This window comes from Electrophorus electricus, chromosome 4 (assembly GCF_041902795.1).
Source record: "Electrophorus electricus isolate QZ-2024a chromosome 4, ASM4190279v1, whole genome shotgun sequence".
Classification (NCBI taxonomy): Eukaryota; Metazoa; Chordata; class Actinopteri; order Gymnotiformes; family Gymnotidae; genus Electrophorus; species Electrophorus electricus.
This window is the reverse complement of record NC_137500.1, coordinates 34,602,933-34,618,611: the sequence shown is the minus strand read 5'-3', so window position 1 is coordinate 34,618,611 and position 15,679 is coordinate 34,602,933. Positions and strand designations below refer to the sequence as shown.

General features: G+C 37.8%; 2 protein-coding genes across 3 annotated transcripts; both read right to left on the bottom strand.

Annotated features, from left to right (window-relative positions):
• Positions 1-131: 131 nt before the first annotated feature.
• Positions 132-5,544, bottom strand: LOC113569046 (nectin 1a-like). The gene is made up of 8 exons (XM_035534485.2): positions 5,539-5,544; positions 4,826-4,976; positions 4,098-4,400; positions 2,885-2,993; positions 2,186-2,319; positions 908-1,028; positions 657-705; positions 132-542 (listed from the first exon to the last, which is right to left on the bottom strand). Exons 1-8 carry the CDS (start codon positions 5,542-5,544, stop codon positions 477-479), a joined length of 939 nt encoding a protein of 312 aa, XP_035390378.1. The 3' UTR covers positions 132-476.
• On the bottom strand, positions 5,367-15,225 carry pdxka (pyridoxal (pyridoxine, vitamin B6) kinase a). 2 transcript variants are annotated; one of them, XM_027030839.3, is made up of 12 exons: positions 15,118-15,223; positions 14,853-14,995; positions 14,544-14,598; positions 12,270-12,374; positions 11,105-11,188; positions 10,742-10,776; positions 9,265-9,350; positions 8,662-8,707; positions 8,152-8,263; positions 7,789-7,925; positions 7,045-7,111; positions 5,367-6,926 (listed from the first exon to the last, which is right to left on the bottom strand). In XM_027030839.3, the coding sequence occupies exons 2-12, from the start codon at positions 14,931-14,933 to the stop codon at positions 6,814-6,816; spliced, it is 921 nt and encodes a 306-aa protein (XP_026886640.2). In that variant the 5' UTR covers positions 14,934-14,995; positions 15,118-15,223; the 3' UTR covers positions 5,367-6,813. The 2 variants fall into 2 exon arrangements, with proteins under 2 accessions (XP_026886640.2, XP_035379791.1); XM_035523898.2 differs by lacking the exon at positions 12,270-12,374 and having other exon boundaries at positions 14,853-15,225.
• Between the last annotated feature and the right edge of the window lie 454 nt (positions 15,226-15,679).

Genomic DNA, 15,679 nt, shown 5'->3' with positions numbered 1-15,679 from the left:
CACTGATGAAGTGATGCATGCACAGTATGTATCTACACTTAAATTTCTTAATTTTTTGTCGAACAATTGAAACTGTATGTGATCAAGCTTAACATCAACCCAATAATGGTAAAATATTCAGTTACTTAATATAATTTTAAGAAAACTTTATTGATCCCAAAGGAAGTTACAGAATATTAAATGTCTGTGAAACAGTATAAGGTCATCTTGAACAATTTAATGCATTTTAATGCTCACATACAGATCTACACATACACAAACACAAGCACAGGCTAACTAGGGATATCACAAGACAAGGTAAGCACAGCAAAAATAACAAACTCACAAATCACCACCAGTACAAGAAGGAGCTTGGGCAAGCCGCTGTCTTTTTCCTGCAGGGTCCTTATATAAGCCACAGCAATCCCTCAAGGAAGGGCGAGGCCAGCAGCGAGGTGCACAGACAGTCCTAAATCCCGAACTGGACCAAGAGCACACTACAGCAGTCCAGGAGTGTAACATGCTCCAAGTTGTTGCTCCTCTGTTCTTTCTGAACGTGTATTCTGAGAAAAAGAACATTGATGGCACTGTAATTATAGATAATACACCACAACAGTAACAATGAAAGAGTGGGGATTAAAATCGTGTGGATTAAAATTAGCATCTTTTAAACTCACCTGCGAGGGTGACTGAGTAGGCACACGGTCACGGTCGCGGTCGACATGGCTGTGGATGCATTCGTATTAGTGTAACACCTGTCATTTGCTATGTCTTAAAACGAGAATTATTTTGGGAATGTGTTATTAACGTTACTAGAGAACAAAATAAATGAACATTTTAGGGTAGTAAGATGCAAAAGAACACAAATATAAGAATGCCAAAATAAAAGAAAAACAGTCTACTTTATATTCAAAATTGACAAACTTACTGAATTCCTCTCCATAGCTGTACGAGATGTGTGAACAAGCGCTTACGAAAAAAATACAAAAGAAAAAGTAGAATAGTAACCAGAATAATTCCCAGAATAACCACAGTGGTCCATGTGGATTCTACATAGAGGAGGAAATAAGAGGAGGAAATAATAAGGGTAGAAAAGGAGAGCGGAGAGGAGAGAGACAAAGAAAAAATAATTAAAAAATAAGAAAATGCAACAAATCTTTTTGTATATGTAGTGCAGATCGCCGCTTGTAGATGACTAAAGTTTTATTGATTGATGTGAAAGACAAGTAATAATACATCAAAATAGTTTCTTGGCCAAAACCAAAACTCAGGATACACTGGACTGAAAATGGGTAACCAAAATAAATAAATTAAACAAACAAACAAACAAACAAACAAATAAATAATATTAACTAATTAACTATATTCATTAATTTGCTTTTTATGATTTTGCAGAGAGGGGCAGAACACATATTGTGTATTTTGCAGGGTATGAATTGGGCTACACTTATTTTGCTTAAACTCATCATCATGTGATGACATATAAAACCAAAACGTTCCATTTAAACATTTAGCTGATGCTTTTTTAATTCAAATTGACTTACGATTATGACTGAATACAACTTGAGGGTAAAGGGCTTTTAGGTTCCGTAATGAGGAGGAAGGGAAATCTGGTGTAACTTTTGGGCTCCAACAGTGGCAGGGTTTGAACCAGCAACCTTCCAAATAAAAGTCTAGTACTTTAACCACTGGGACATTTCTTTTTACACGTGGAGGTAAGCTATCATTTCTACTGGTTTTGTTCAATTATTGTAGCCACATTGCAATCTGCCATGTCAAGTCATTTTATGGACACATTTTTGGTCAGTAAAATGTACTTACTTTATGGACATATGTCCAGAAAATATTTAAAATGGTATTTTTATGATTTATAAATTAAAAATTGAATATTATGGCATGATTATGTTTAGAACTTTTCAAATAAACCAAATTTTAAGATACCAGTAGTGTTAAAGCTGTAGAGATGAAAAATGTGTGTCCAATTTGTAATGTTCTCAAATTTGCCAGGCTCGTATAACTGTAAACATGACACTTTTACTATGAGGACTTTCCAGTGAAACAGTGAATTTCCAGAGAGGAGAATTTTTATTAAAACGTATCTACAGCTTGTGTTTATGGAAATTTCCCACAATATAAACACTGGCTGGCTATACAGCTGATCATAAGGTGAAGTTCAGGCCCTGCTGAATGTGCAAATGGTACTCACCTCTATTAACATATACATAGAGAGATCCTGTGACACTTCCATACTGGTTTGAAGCTTCACAGACATACAAGCCATTATGGTCAGAAGATAGTGGGATTAGAAGTTTGTCTTTATCATCAACTTGGATGTTCACCCTGTCAGTAAAACAAACAAATTATTGTGTGTATGTATATCAAACCACCATATATAGATCCAGACCTCCAGTTTTCTAATTATATTCACCTGTTCCCTGATTTGTTATTTTGGCAGTATATATTTACCACCTATGACTTTTCCTTTGTAAGGTCTTGTTTTATTCTGTGTTTCTGAGCAGTTTTGGTCTGTTTCCTTTCCTGGGTACTGTCTATAGACATTTTATTGTTTGCTCTCTTGGTCAAGTCTCTTCTGGATTACTGCCTGGTTGTTTGATCTCCTGCATGTTACTCGGTCACTGCCTTTTTGTCTCATTCCTGGCTCTCTGTTTTGAATATGCAGTTTGAGGACTGTCAGACATGACAATCAGCAAGAATGAAGAAAAAACCCTTGCAAAAATTTAAAAAATGGTATATTATTAGCATTTAATGACTGAAGATTTCTTTTGTAGCTCAACCAAACAGTGAGCACAGCTACCTTTTACTAATGTTTCTACATTTGATAATCTGTGACAGGTGTCAATGCTATAGCTGCAGCTACCATTGGTATACAAGAAGCCCTACTAACCTCCTCCAGGTGAAGGTTGTTGGTTTTGGATTGCCATCTGCTTCACAGAGAAATTCTTGATGTTTTGTTGCTTTACCAACGGATAAAATATAAGCAACCTGAGGAGGATCTGAAAAAAGAAAAGCAGAACAAATATTAATAAAAATGTAAAAAGGTAGCTTGAAAACTGCACACATTGAAAAGAAATCTAATTCAAAGAAATAAAGTCTAATTGTAAATAACCTGGGGGGAGACGACACCTCTGTGGGTATTTACTCTCAGCAGATTATTTTAATTGGCAAACATTTGTCATTTTTAAATTCTGTACCCTACATGAAGGCCCTGGTAGACACATACATATGTAGGAATGATCTTAGTTTGACTTGCATATACTTGCATATATTGCATATATATTGCATATATTTTACCTTCTGACATGGCTGCATGCTGTGTTGCAAATGCCAATATAGTTTTGAAAATCCTGCTGATACTATGAGGCAACATTTTTATGGAAATGTAATTGAATTAGTTTAAAAAAAAAATTTCCCTTTCAAGGGTAGACTTTGCGTTATTTCCAATAGAAAACATGGAAAATATGACTCATACCGAAGCACAACTGTGGGTTTGTGTCAATATAAACCAGTAATGCTACCTAAAGGACCTGGACTGTTTTTAATCTGCCCTTTTAAATTATTTTTTTCTCACTGTATAAATTTATTTTTTAATTTTTTTGCTTAAGCACTTTTCGTAGAAAGTGGCATTCAAACTGCTTCATGCAGACAGGAAAGAATTAAATCTATCACATCAGGAAAGCTAAACAAATACATTTGCCTAAAATGTTTTGTAAAAAATGTAAAACATCAGACTAACTGTTGATGTGACATGATTTAAAATTTGCCTACATTATTTATCAAATATATTTACATTTATCAAATTTTGTAAAGGCAGTTATTCTGCAAAACACTCACTTGTATCTGACATACAGAACACAATAAAAATAAGCCATTTGTTAGAGGGTTCAATAGTATACTCCAGCCTCCAATGATATGTTCACAATTAGCAAATCACATTATAGTCATAATCATGGTGTGCAGTTCCAGTGTTAAGAATATGCTCTATGTCTATGACAGCTTTCTTATAATGAGACTATCGTGTAGTCCAGCACGAGTTTTGTATTCAGGGCCGTGTGGTTCACCAAACACTGAACCTTCTGCTGGTTAAGTTCTTTACTTACAATGGATTACTATTGTGTAGTCCAGTACCAGTTCTGTATGCAGGGCCGTGTGGTTCACCAAACACTGAACCTTCTGCTGGTTAAGTTCTTTGGATGCTACACCAATCAAATGACTTGTAACAGTGTAAGTTCCATCAGTTTGCAGAGACAGGCTGGTCTCTACTCTCACAAAGGTGTTCAGAGACAAGAGCCATGACACTTCTGCTGGAGGCCTTGTTTTGGCTGTAGTGCAGGTCACCAAGGTCACGTTACCATCACCAGCAACAGGAATTATCACAGGGCCGACACTGACAACGGGCGGAACTAAAATTGAAATGAAAGAAAAAAACGTAGTTGCTGACAAAATATAATAGTAATACAATATACATGTAACCATTCAATTTAAAGTTTAACTTTATGGTCCTTCTATATGCTATAAGGCCTACCAAATAAACTTTAAATGCATACTGGTCTTTTATACTTTCTGCAACATATATTACATTGTTATATTCTATAGTAACACTAAAATACATGAACTGGACAATTAGGAATTTATTCCTATATTCTCTCAAACATGAGTCACAATGAGTAACACTAGAAAAACTGTTTGTAAAAAGCCTGTTATCTGCATGGCAACTGAAAACTTGCTTGTATTGGGACTACTAGTAATATTCTGTTTATGCAATGCAGCTACTTGCAAGCTAACAATATCCAATAAAGTGACAACAAAAGTGAAAAACAAGTCTTACCCAACACAGTGAGCTTAATCTCTGTCTCAAATGGCCCACTTGGGAATATGTTAAGATAGGGTGGCACTACGATACGTCCTTTTTGGGGGGACCTGAATGTGGATTTCCTTTCATGTTGAGCATTGCTTTCTACAGACTGCGGCTGTTTTTTCTAGGGCTTTACCATTCTTCAGATCCCGCAAGAAATAGGCCGATGCTGGACACGCCTTGCACACCACCGTCGGCCGCGCTGCTTGTCAGATTGTGTGTAGTCGCAGTTTAAAAGGAGAAACACAATACTCAACTAGCGTGCGCTAAAAATAATTATCAGAAAAAAGTTTCATGTATATCCAAATAGGCGTTGTTGCCACAACAAGATGAAGGCATGGTGTATTTATAGGGGTAACGGATGACACGCTTGTTTATGCCAACAGCAACTAAACCGTCACGCCGTAGGTTTGATATTTATCTACGCTATAACCGACTACTTCCTCCTTTTCATGCAAAATGTCGGTTGCATTTATTTTTAACAGGTGTGCTATTGTTAATCATGCAAGGTTAATTGCCCTCTTTTCTTTATTTTTAATACAGATCAGCACTTCCAGTTTTGGCACTTGGTATAGAAATTAAAATTAATAAAATTAATATTCATTAATTATGAAACTCAAAATACAATCAATCATTGTATCAGACGTCTACAAGAATGAAAGACAAAAAAAGGAATAGACGTTTACATGCATCATACGTTTACCACATTAGTTCAGAAAACTAAAATTGGGTGGTTAAATATTTAGATACATGTACTCTATAGCGGTAGCTAACAGGCTGCTATGCATGTTATAATTATTAAGTTGTATTCCAACACTTGTAGCACCACTTGTTAATTCACTCAACGTCAACTGACATTTTACCAGAGTCCTGGTATCCTGTGTACAGGGTGTCAACCTTTAATAGCCTTATTCATGAGTAAGTTTTTGAAAAAAAAAAGTTCTGTGTCTTAATATAAATTTTCATGTAAATGCTGTTAATGCCAACAATCGACTACAGCATAAACCGATACATATTTCTATACATACTCAAAATATCCAGACATCTGATTAACATCTTATTATACAGAACTGACAGATATCCTACAGATACTGCTACTGAACAGGCATACCTAATAAACTGGCAACTATTTTACAAGCAGTTACTTTTATTATTTATTCTTAGCAAGAATTCTTCTATGGAAATCTCAGGCTCTACAACTGTATGATCCAAATCCTCAAACCTAGAAATTCAGGTCACAGATAGTTTTACCATGATGTGTGTTCAGAGGCCCACGGACCACTGTTGTAGAAAAACAGTTGTTAAAATGTGGAAAATCCAAAGCTTATCTTTCGCCGCGAGGAATTTGACAGAACCTAGGATCTTTTGTGAAAGAATGGGATGGTAAAACCACGTTGCTGAGAGACATGTCTTCAAAAACAAAGATATGGAAGCCTGGATTTCCTGGGGTCATTCTTGTTAGCAGTTTGCTACCAACATCTTGCATTGGATTTTTCTTGATCTGAAATTCTTCTAACAATTACATCGGTGTTACAGCAATATCAAGACATAGGATCAAGTTGAATGTGAAATTTTAACAGTAGTATGGAATGTAACGAAAACGTTATGCTCCTGTGATCCATGTAAAGAGAGTGCATCCATGTATCGTGAATGTATTCAGAATGTAAATTAGCAAATCCAGCATAAACACTTATTTTCTTGTAAAACATTAAAAGCAGTGTGGCCAGATGGGCACACACCCAGTACTTCTGGAATGGGCCCAGATCAGAAACACTATACTAAGTCATCGGTTTAGTTTTTGGACGGTCTCTGGGCAGCATGTCCCTTCTTACACATTAATGTGTTTTTTCAGAAATAACAGTGCATTAAATTTACCATGGTACCATACAGCATGTGCCTGCTTGGTGCTGCTGTGTGACACGTGACACCCAGGCCCTCCAGAAGAGGATGCAGGAGACCACCTACAAAACGGTGGCCTCCACAGCTATGGAGGGCTCCTCTATGTCTGCTTTACTCTGCACCACCCGCAGCTCCAGCTGTGCGGGACTCGGCCTGCTTCCTGGCCCCGCCATCTCTAACGGAAAAACCCAAAGAGAAAAGCTTCACTCGAGTCTGTGTTACACAACACATGTAATAGATAAGACTGCAGAAGGTTTTCACTGGCCAGTGCCAGCCAAACACGTCATGCTTACCCTTGGCATAAGTGATGGTCCTCTTAATCACATGTTGCATCCCAGAAACGGTCTTCTCGCAGGCTGTCTGTGGTAATGACATGTGGTTTGTGTTATAACTGCAACTAGTAACAGCAAAAAGTCAAGTGTTTCTGAAGCTCTTTAGTCCATGATCTGCTAATGTAAGATATGTCGTATTGAAGTCTACGGTTCAATGTGAATTGTTTAGAGGATTAGAATTAGCTTTTCCATACCACATGATGGCATATTTATAACCAAGCCTGAAATCCTTCCCCCAGAAGAACTAGTCTATGGTAAAAACCAAGCATGACACATTAATGACACCTGGTGGGCATTTGAGGATGTGTGTTTAGGATACATGCTACAGTAGGCACAGGAAGAAAGAAAAAATAATTACATTAATTTAAATTCTTATTGATTACTGGGAACCACCAAAATCAGCCATGAATAAAGTTAATAGGCATAATACAGTATCTAAAAATAGATTTTTTTAAAACAAGGAAAACACAGACTAATATGATACTCCTCCATTCCCTGTTGCATAGGGTGGGTTGTCAGACTAATGTGCTACTCATCTGCTGAAAAGCAGTTAACCGCACCTTGGCCACTGATTGTTCCTTCAGCCTTGCAGGCAAGCCAAACATGTTCTCTCAGTCAGCTGTTAATATTGTTTGCATGAGCCAGTATTATTTTGTCAACAAGCCCAATAATATGGTATCTTCAGGCTTTCCTATCCAATCATACCTTGAGGTCATTGGGGTGGTGGTGTGTCCATGCCAGCAACATAGCAGCAAACAGGTCACCAGTGCCCACAAACACAGCATCCACCTTGGGAATGTCCATCCGGATCTGCTGTTTTTCCTTAGTGCCGCCCGCTCCCACTGGAACATGTCAGGAAACATCAAAGTCATGAAACACACAAATAACACACAAAATTATTTATCACTAGATCTTTTTATCTACCAATTAAATAGTATGGATAGTTTGCAAAATTAGAGTCTTCATTAACATTTTGTTCCGATTTGCTAATCAGCTCAAAAACAGGAGGTAAAATCATGTTTGAAGTTGAACCTATACACCTTTGTAAATATGAATGCGAGGTTTTACCTGTAGTCTGGCTCCCCAGGGCCACCAGGTGCTGATCTCCAAGAGGAGAGAGCAGGTCAGAGCTGGTGATGACCACAGTGTGAGGACCCATTGCATGCAGCAGATCTATAGCCTTATAAGGTATGACAACCAGTCAGCATTCTTAGAACGCTACAGTAATGTATACATCAATATAGTAGTTCATGTAGGGCCATATGGATAAAAACCCTATTGTGATATTCTGACAATTTATGATAAACTCTAAGCAAAATGTTCTAATTTTCAGTTACTCAACAATCTTCTGTCAACTGTTAGCTTACTTAAAGACTTAAATTTAGTTTAGTGTCTGTATTAGGAAGCAAGGTCTTTGGTGGTATGAATTCTGCATCATTACAGTAGTGTGATCATGCTACACAATGCAGCTCAAACTAAAGACCCACTTGATTGGGGTCTGGGGTTTATGTTGGAATTAAAAGCAGTACTGAAAGACACTCAGAAATGATGCACGTTATTGAGCCTATGAAGACTCACCTCAACTGCATCTTTCTCTGTGCTGATTTTTTTGCCTGTCAAAAGCCTTTCAGACACAAAAAAAGAAGCAATTAATGAAAAAAACATGTTCCTAAAGAATATAGCTCCAGCTTCCACAACAACATGGTTATGTTTCAGATTTTCTCCTGGCTGATCCTGATTCAGACTGAAATGATTCCACTATGGACATAAGATGCACAAATATGTGGGTGTCCTAAGGCCTATAGCTGAAAATCAACCTTTGCAAATATGAATTTTGAGTTTATTTGCAAATTCACATTATACTTTACAAGTGTTAACGTTTTACAAATGAGAAAAAGCACTTGTAAAATATGTATGGAAATTTTGCAGTTGTGTACGCGATTAGCTGTGTATGCAGACAATCATAAAGTGGCTCTTTCACATAAACATGTCATGACATGATGTGATATTTGCAAAGAGATTAATACTTGTAATTAAAAGAGTTACTAATGTGACTTGACATATGTATGTCTTAACTCCATAAACCTGAAATTTTGTGTAAAACCAAATCAAACAAGAGATTTTGAAAATTACAAATATACAAAGACTAGAGTTAGATCCAAGGAATTACAGTGCACTCACTCGGCCTCAAACTGGTTGGGGGTAATGATGTCAGCAACTGGCACAACCTTTTCCCTGTACACAGGCAGCAAGTCTTCTGGAACATACTAGAAACAGTGCAGAGGGAAAGAATGACTTGACATTGGGGTCTTTAAACCCAGCACTGAGTACACCACCGAACCAAAACAGTGCAGCTATGCAAAAACCATACCGCACAAGTGTGTTCCCAAGCTCTGAAAAACAATTTATTAAATACCATTCTTCTGTATGGTGGTTAGCAATGACAATTATCTTAAGGGAAGAAATGTAAGTCACAGAAAATCTGACTCTTACTGAGAATTAATATACTAGTCTGTGTTTACGAAAGACGCGTGTTAATGGAAACAATGGTAAAACATGTTGCTGAAAACTAATAGCATGTTTTGAGTTGGCACATGTTTATACTGTATATGAATCTACTTGGTACCTACTTGCACACAAAACATTTCAAATAAAAGTTTTTGTATCGTTATGCATGACTCAACAGTAACTGTTTTTTTGTTTGTTTGTTTTGGTTGGTGTATCATACAAGCATCATACACTAGGAGCCTTGACAGGTTTATAATGGTTTTAACTTTTTGATGCATCAATTAAAAATTAAAAATTAATGAATTACCAATTTCAGAATGCTATGGCCAAAGCATTCTGAGGGGAAAGTGTAAGGTAAATCATACAGAGCAATGTGTAGACCTCCATGATGTTCTGGATCTAAAATGAATTAAATGGTCTTTTCATTCTGCCGATGCCGAATTGTACTGCTGTTATATGACTGTGCTAAAAAATTTGTTCTGATGTATTATAATGGTGTATTTTTTCACAAATCTATGGATGTCAAAAAAACAACAACAAAAAAAACAAAACAAACAACAACTTTTAGATAGGGAGCCAACTTCAAAGAGAATAACATTTAGCTATCATCACAGTGAAACATGTGGGTCATCTTTCCAGGGTTTTTTGAGTAACATCAAATAAAAGTGATTTCTCGAAAGTTGTGAGCAAATGTCATGCTTGTGGGTTTTGGTTTAACAAATGCATATGTTGACACCCTTCTGATATTATTTGGCTCACTAGAAGAAATTTCCTTGTATGAGAAGCCCTTTTATATTCCTCTGCCCAAAAATTCTACTGCAGTGTCTATCCGTTCAGACAAAATATTTATTCGAAATGGAGGCTAGAAGAACTCAGATCTGTGCAGTACTGTGGAGCCAAGAGTAGGAATGTGCTCTGCTTCTGCAATATTAAAAGTGTGTTTTTATAGTCGTTGAACACCAGAGAGAAACCTTTTGAAAAATAAAATTAAATATTAAATTTGAAAAAGAAGGAGACAAGATGGATGCATTAATTAAATCCAAAACTTCAAATCTACACATAAAATGATCACTTTGATTAAATTAAATTAAATGTGTAAAAAAAAAAAAAAAAAAAAAAAAAAATTAAAGTACAAAATGAAACTACTCACCATTGCCCCATTATCACCTAGTACTGGATCACACACTAGAACAACAAAAGGAACATGTGTACACATTAATTCACCAAGTTCCTTGACCCTCTGTCAGTGCCCAGATTTTTGTGTATAATTGCTTAATATTTCAAAAAGACTGTACAAGTTAGATAAGACTAATCACAACAGCTGAAGATATGCAAGAGATTCCTTGTCCTTGAAAACTGGATAACACCAAAGGAAAGCATAAAAGAGGAAAGTCTGGCCTGATTTTGCAATACTCTTACAAAGTCCATTGTGCATTACAATTCTGCACCTGATCTACAGTAAAGGATTCAGTCATTGCTGCTTCTGACAAATACAGAGAATAGTGCCATCTACCATACACAAGGCTGGGGTTGGTTCCCTTCAGCTCCTGCACCATGCTCACCACCATCTCCAGGAAAGACACATCCCTGGTGTACCCTAATTGGACAAGAAGCACATATGATTAAGGACTTACTCTGCTTTCATGTGCTAAAAGTCAGCTATTTACAGTCATCCATGTTCTTTCAAACTTTACTTGAAGACCTATGACTATAAATGATCATGCATCATCTAAAATCTGCATGTTTAGGTTAAGTGGGGGACACGACCATTACAGCTATATGATATTGATGGACATCACATTCCCAAAATATTGACATTAATATGGAGCCCGCCAACCTTTTGTGGCAATATCAGACCGCTCTTCTGGGAAGGCTTTGTGCCCATTTAGTCAAAAGAGCATTTGAGAGGTCAGGACAAGAAATGCTGGACAAGAAATCCTGGCTTGTAATCAACATTTCAACTCATCCAAAACGTTTTCAATAGCAGGACTCTGCACAGGCCACTGGAGTTCCTGTATACCAAACTTCTCAAACCATGTCTTTATGAACCTCAAGGTGTGGACAGGGGTACAGTCATGCCGAAACTGGAACAGAAAAGGGACTTCCCCAAACCATTGCTACAAAGTTGGAAACATATAATGGTCTAAATTATATTTGTATGCTGTAGCATTAACAAATACGCTTCACTAAAACTAAGGGTCTTGGTCCAAACCACGAAAAACAGCTTAAGACAATTATGCCTCCCACCAAACTTTATTGTTGGTACTGTGCAATCTAGTTGGTAGTGTTGGTAATTTCACAAACTGACTTGTAGCAAAATCCTGACAGTACCATGTTTACATTCACTGAGCTCTAAATGACTCATTTGACTGCCATTGCTGGTCTGTGGCAACTGCATTGCCATGTGTATTTGTGTGACTTCATACATCCATTAGCAATGGGTGTGGCTGAAATTCCTGAACATGACAATTAGGATAGGTGTCTTACTTACTTTTGGCCATATAATGTATGTTAACGACCACACTTAAACTATCAAACTAAACTTACTAACCACATTTACTTGTTCTTCATCATTGCTTAAATATACCTGTAACAATGTTTTGTTGTTGTATTGTTTAAACATAACAATGTGTGTCATTTACAGCCGCTGACAGAAGGTGTACTGTGAGTTCTTATACCCGTTAGTATGTAGTCATATTGGTTGACTTTGTTGAGTGTGATGCCCTCATAAAGGACATGCAGCTCATCAGCAGTCAGCACCTGGCCTTTCCAGTGCTCATATCCTAACAAACAAACCAACAGACACAGGAGTCAAACTATGGCTTCCCAAATCCGGTCACACTAGCATGTATGTAAAATTCTGGAATGAGAGAATGGAGAATGCCGGTTTCAGTTACAGCTTTGTAATCCAACCTAAAAGGTAAAATCTATAAACTTCAACTAGCCCTTTTTGCATTTCAAATGATAATCATGCCAAAAAATATGAGCATTTACTGAAGTAGAACAGTCACACTACCAGAATATGTTCTGCTTTCCTCCACTACTTTGTTATTGAACAGTAACTGGTGGCTCAGAAAGGGTGAAGAAACAGGCCTGGTAACTGCATGACCACACAGTTAACAGCTATGTTATACATCACAAACATCAGTACTCTCCAAGCACTGAAAGGAACCCAGTCCAAGTTGCATGAGAAATTAGATTAGTGTTAAAGCACTTACAAAATGTACCACTCCGTGTGCATATGTTTGTGTGTGTGTGTGTGTAAGTGTCTAACATACACAAATACTCTGCAAAGGGACTAAGGGCACCCTGTAAATCACACAGGAGTAATAACAAGGATACTGCTGCTGAACATTAGGACCTCTGTGGGCATTTGGGTGTGAGCATGTATCCTTGACAGTGGCAACGGAATTTGAAAATACTGCAATCCCTCTTGTAATTTAATCATGTTAGGACAAAAGAAGCCTCACAGTTGAGGAGAGAGAGTGTTTCCAAGAAAAAAAAAAAAAGGCATGCTCAATGACTAACAAAAAAATAGTGTTATGCAATACCTGAAGTTTAGAGGCAACACTGTGCCTGAATGTCCTCCGTTCGAGTGGACTTCCCACATACCTGACTTCCCCTCTTATCTCCACCTTTCACACCTAAGCACCTCATCTCCTCTCTGCTCCTCCCTGATGTCTACATCTATCCCTCCAGTCTTCAGACGAGACAAATGTGAAGAAGTCAAGATCCACAGGCCATTCTCAGAGTTCTCTTCCCCCTGTAGTTTCACTTTCATTCCTCAGACCAGAACCTCAGAGGATGTTTCAAAATTACAAACAGCACATTATTATGCTAGCCAATATATCACACAAGAAGCTCTTAATAACTGTGCCTGCCTGCCTGCCTCTGTGCGTGTGTGGGTGTGTGTGTGTGTCACAGGGGAACACATCATCCCTTGTTAGAATCAGAGAGAGCTAAGGATCAGCAGGGGCAGCTTGAGAGGGTTTAAAACAGAAAGGCTGGTCAAGGGTAGACTGAGACATTAAGAGCTGACCCGCTGGCACAATGCCTAGATCACAGGAACAGAGAAGAGAGAAGCGCGAGGGGTAGAGAAAGAGGGAGAGAGAGCCTGGGAATGACAGTGAACAAACAAAGGGAGAGAGAAAAAGAAAGAGGGACTAGAACACGTGTGAGGGTAAAGGAGGACACGCTGTAGTTGAGATGGGAAGCACAGAGCATGGAAAACCAGGCCCTGCTGTGTGTGCCTGGGGCCCACAGAGCTGGGAACTGCACAAGCCATTAGACCATAGCTGAGGCAGCCCATTTTAATCCATTCACTACAGCCACAAGAAGGCATACATATCAGCAGAGCATTCCATGCCTAACCACACTACAAACAGTACCGAGTAAACGTACGACTTCTCATCAGATTAAAGCGTGAGAGATAATGGACTGAGCATTAACCCATAGGCATGTGGAACGTTCCCTGAACCGTCTGCCATAGAGCCATGTCGCTGAAAAGACTGATGTGGCTCCTCATATCTGTGGCTTAAATAAAAGGGTAGAGAACCTGTAAACCATTTATTGTTCTGTCTCTTTTTGTACTTAACATTTAAATCACAAAGAATCTCCATTAGGTCGTTATAACTGTATACGTTTATTATACAAGGAAAGAAAAAAAATACCACTAATTAACAATTAACAAAATAACTTAATTCAAGAAAATAATGCAATGAATTAAAGATTCATTTATCAGTGATCAGATAACCACAAATCTATGAAAGGGCAATCCTGGTCTATCTGAACACACCTTTAAATTGTTGTGTAATCCATAGCATATATATTATTGTATGGGCGGGAAGGGTGTAGGGTGGCCTAATTGAAAATATAACCACCTCTGTCGTCACCATCAGTGCTAGATAGAATGAAAAACTAATCATTCAGAATCACTGTTTACTGACAGTTACCCGTGTGATTGGAGAACTGTACGGAATTTATAGAGTCCACTTCAAAGCCCAGTACCTGCAAGAGGTAACGTGTGTATTACTCATTCTATTATGTCATAGAGATCCATTCAATGTCATAGCCTATGGCCGTATGCAAGTCTATAACTAAGGCAATAAACACGCAACTGGACAAAACAATTTTTTTTTTTACAAAAATGAAACACTCGGGATTCTAACGTACTATCAAAATGGTTAAGAAGCTGAAAAAGTTAACAGAGCTGGTAAACCAATCAATCACAAATCCTAGTTCTTCTAGAACTTATTTCTTACCTGAAGAGGAAACGTTGCTGACTTATTTCCAACATATCCCCTGACAACATGGCTTTGAATTGACAGTACACGACAATCCATGATGACCGGATTATGGGTGAATAAAGTGACCTGTGCACGTTGTGAAATATCCAGTCGTACGACTTTCCCCAGTTATATGACAAAGCCGAAAGCGACGGAAGGATGAACTCATTAAATATTAGGCATTCCAAGCACGTCGAACGAACTAAAGTAAGATCAAACAATTCACTAACAATACACAAACCTCTCTCGCAATGGCAGGTAGGAGGGTTTATTCTTCAGGCAATTACAAAGGATACCCATTTGCCTTCCTCTGCGTTTCACGTGGATAATATTTTACCAAATTTGTTACAACACTAGCATGAGCCAACTCCGACGAGGGGAAGGTCCTCTCAACCAATCATCAGCCGAGGATGATCCTCTCAACCAATCATCAGGCGAGGATGATCCTCTCAACCAATCATCAGGCGCATGCCCGCCTACAAACTTACCAATTACTGGATTTTTTTTACTGCGGTTTAGGAACTGGCGTTCTCTCATATGCAAGACGTGAAAATATGGTTTTAAGTTAAGATACCCACTGTCAGTGACGAGTATAGCGAGTTTACGATAAATTATGGATAAACTGCTCGAACATTAATGCCCAAAACTATTCGAATAGAAACTCATGCATTTAAAATATAAGCTTTTAAACAATTCATTTTAAGATAGTCGACTGGAATCCAATTATTTTGAAATACAACTTTGAAATTCAGATTGAATTTATAGTCAAGATTTTTTCTCATTTTAGATAAGGCAGTACAGGC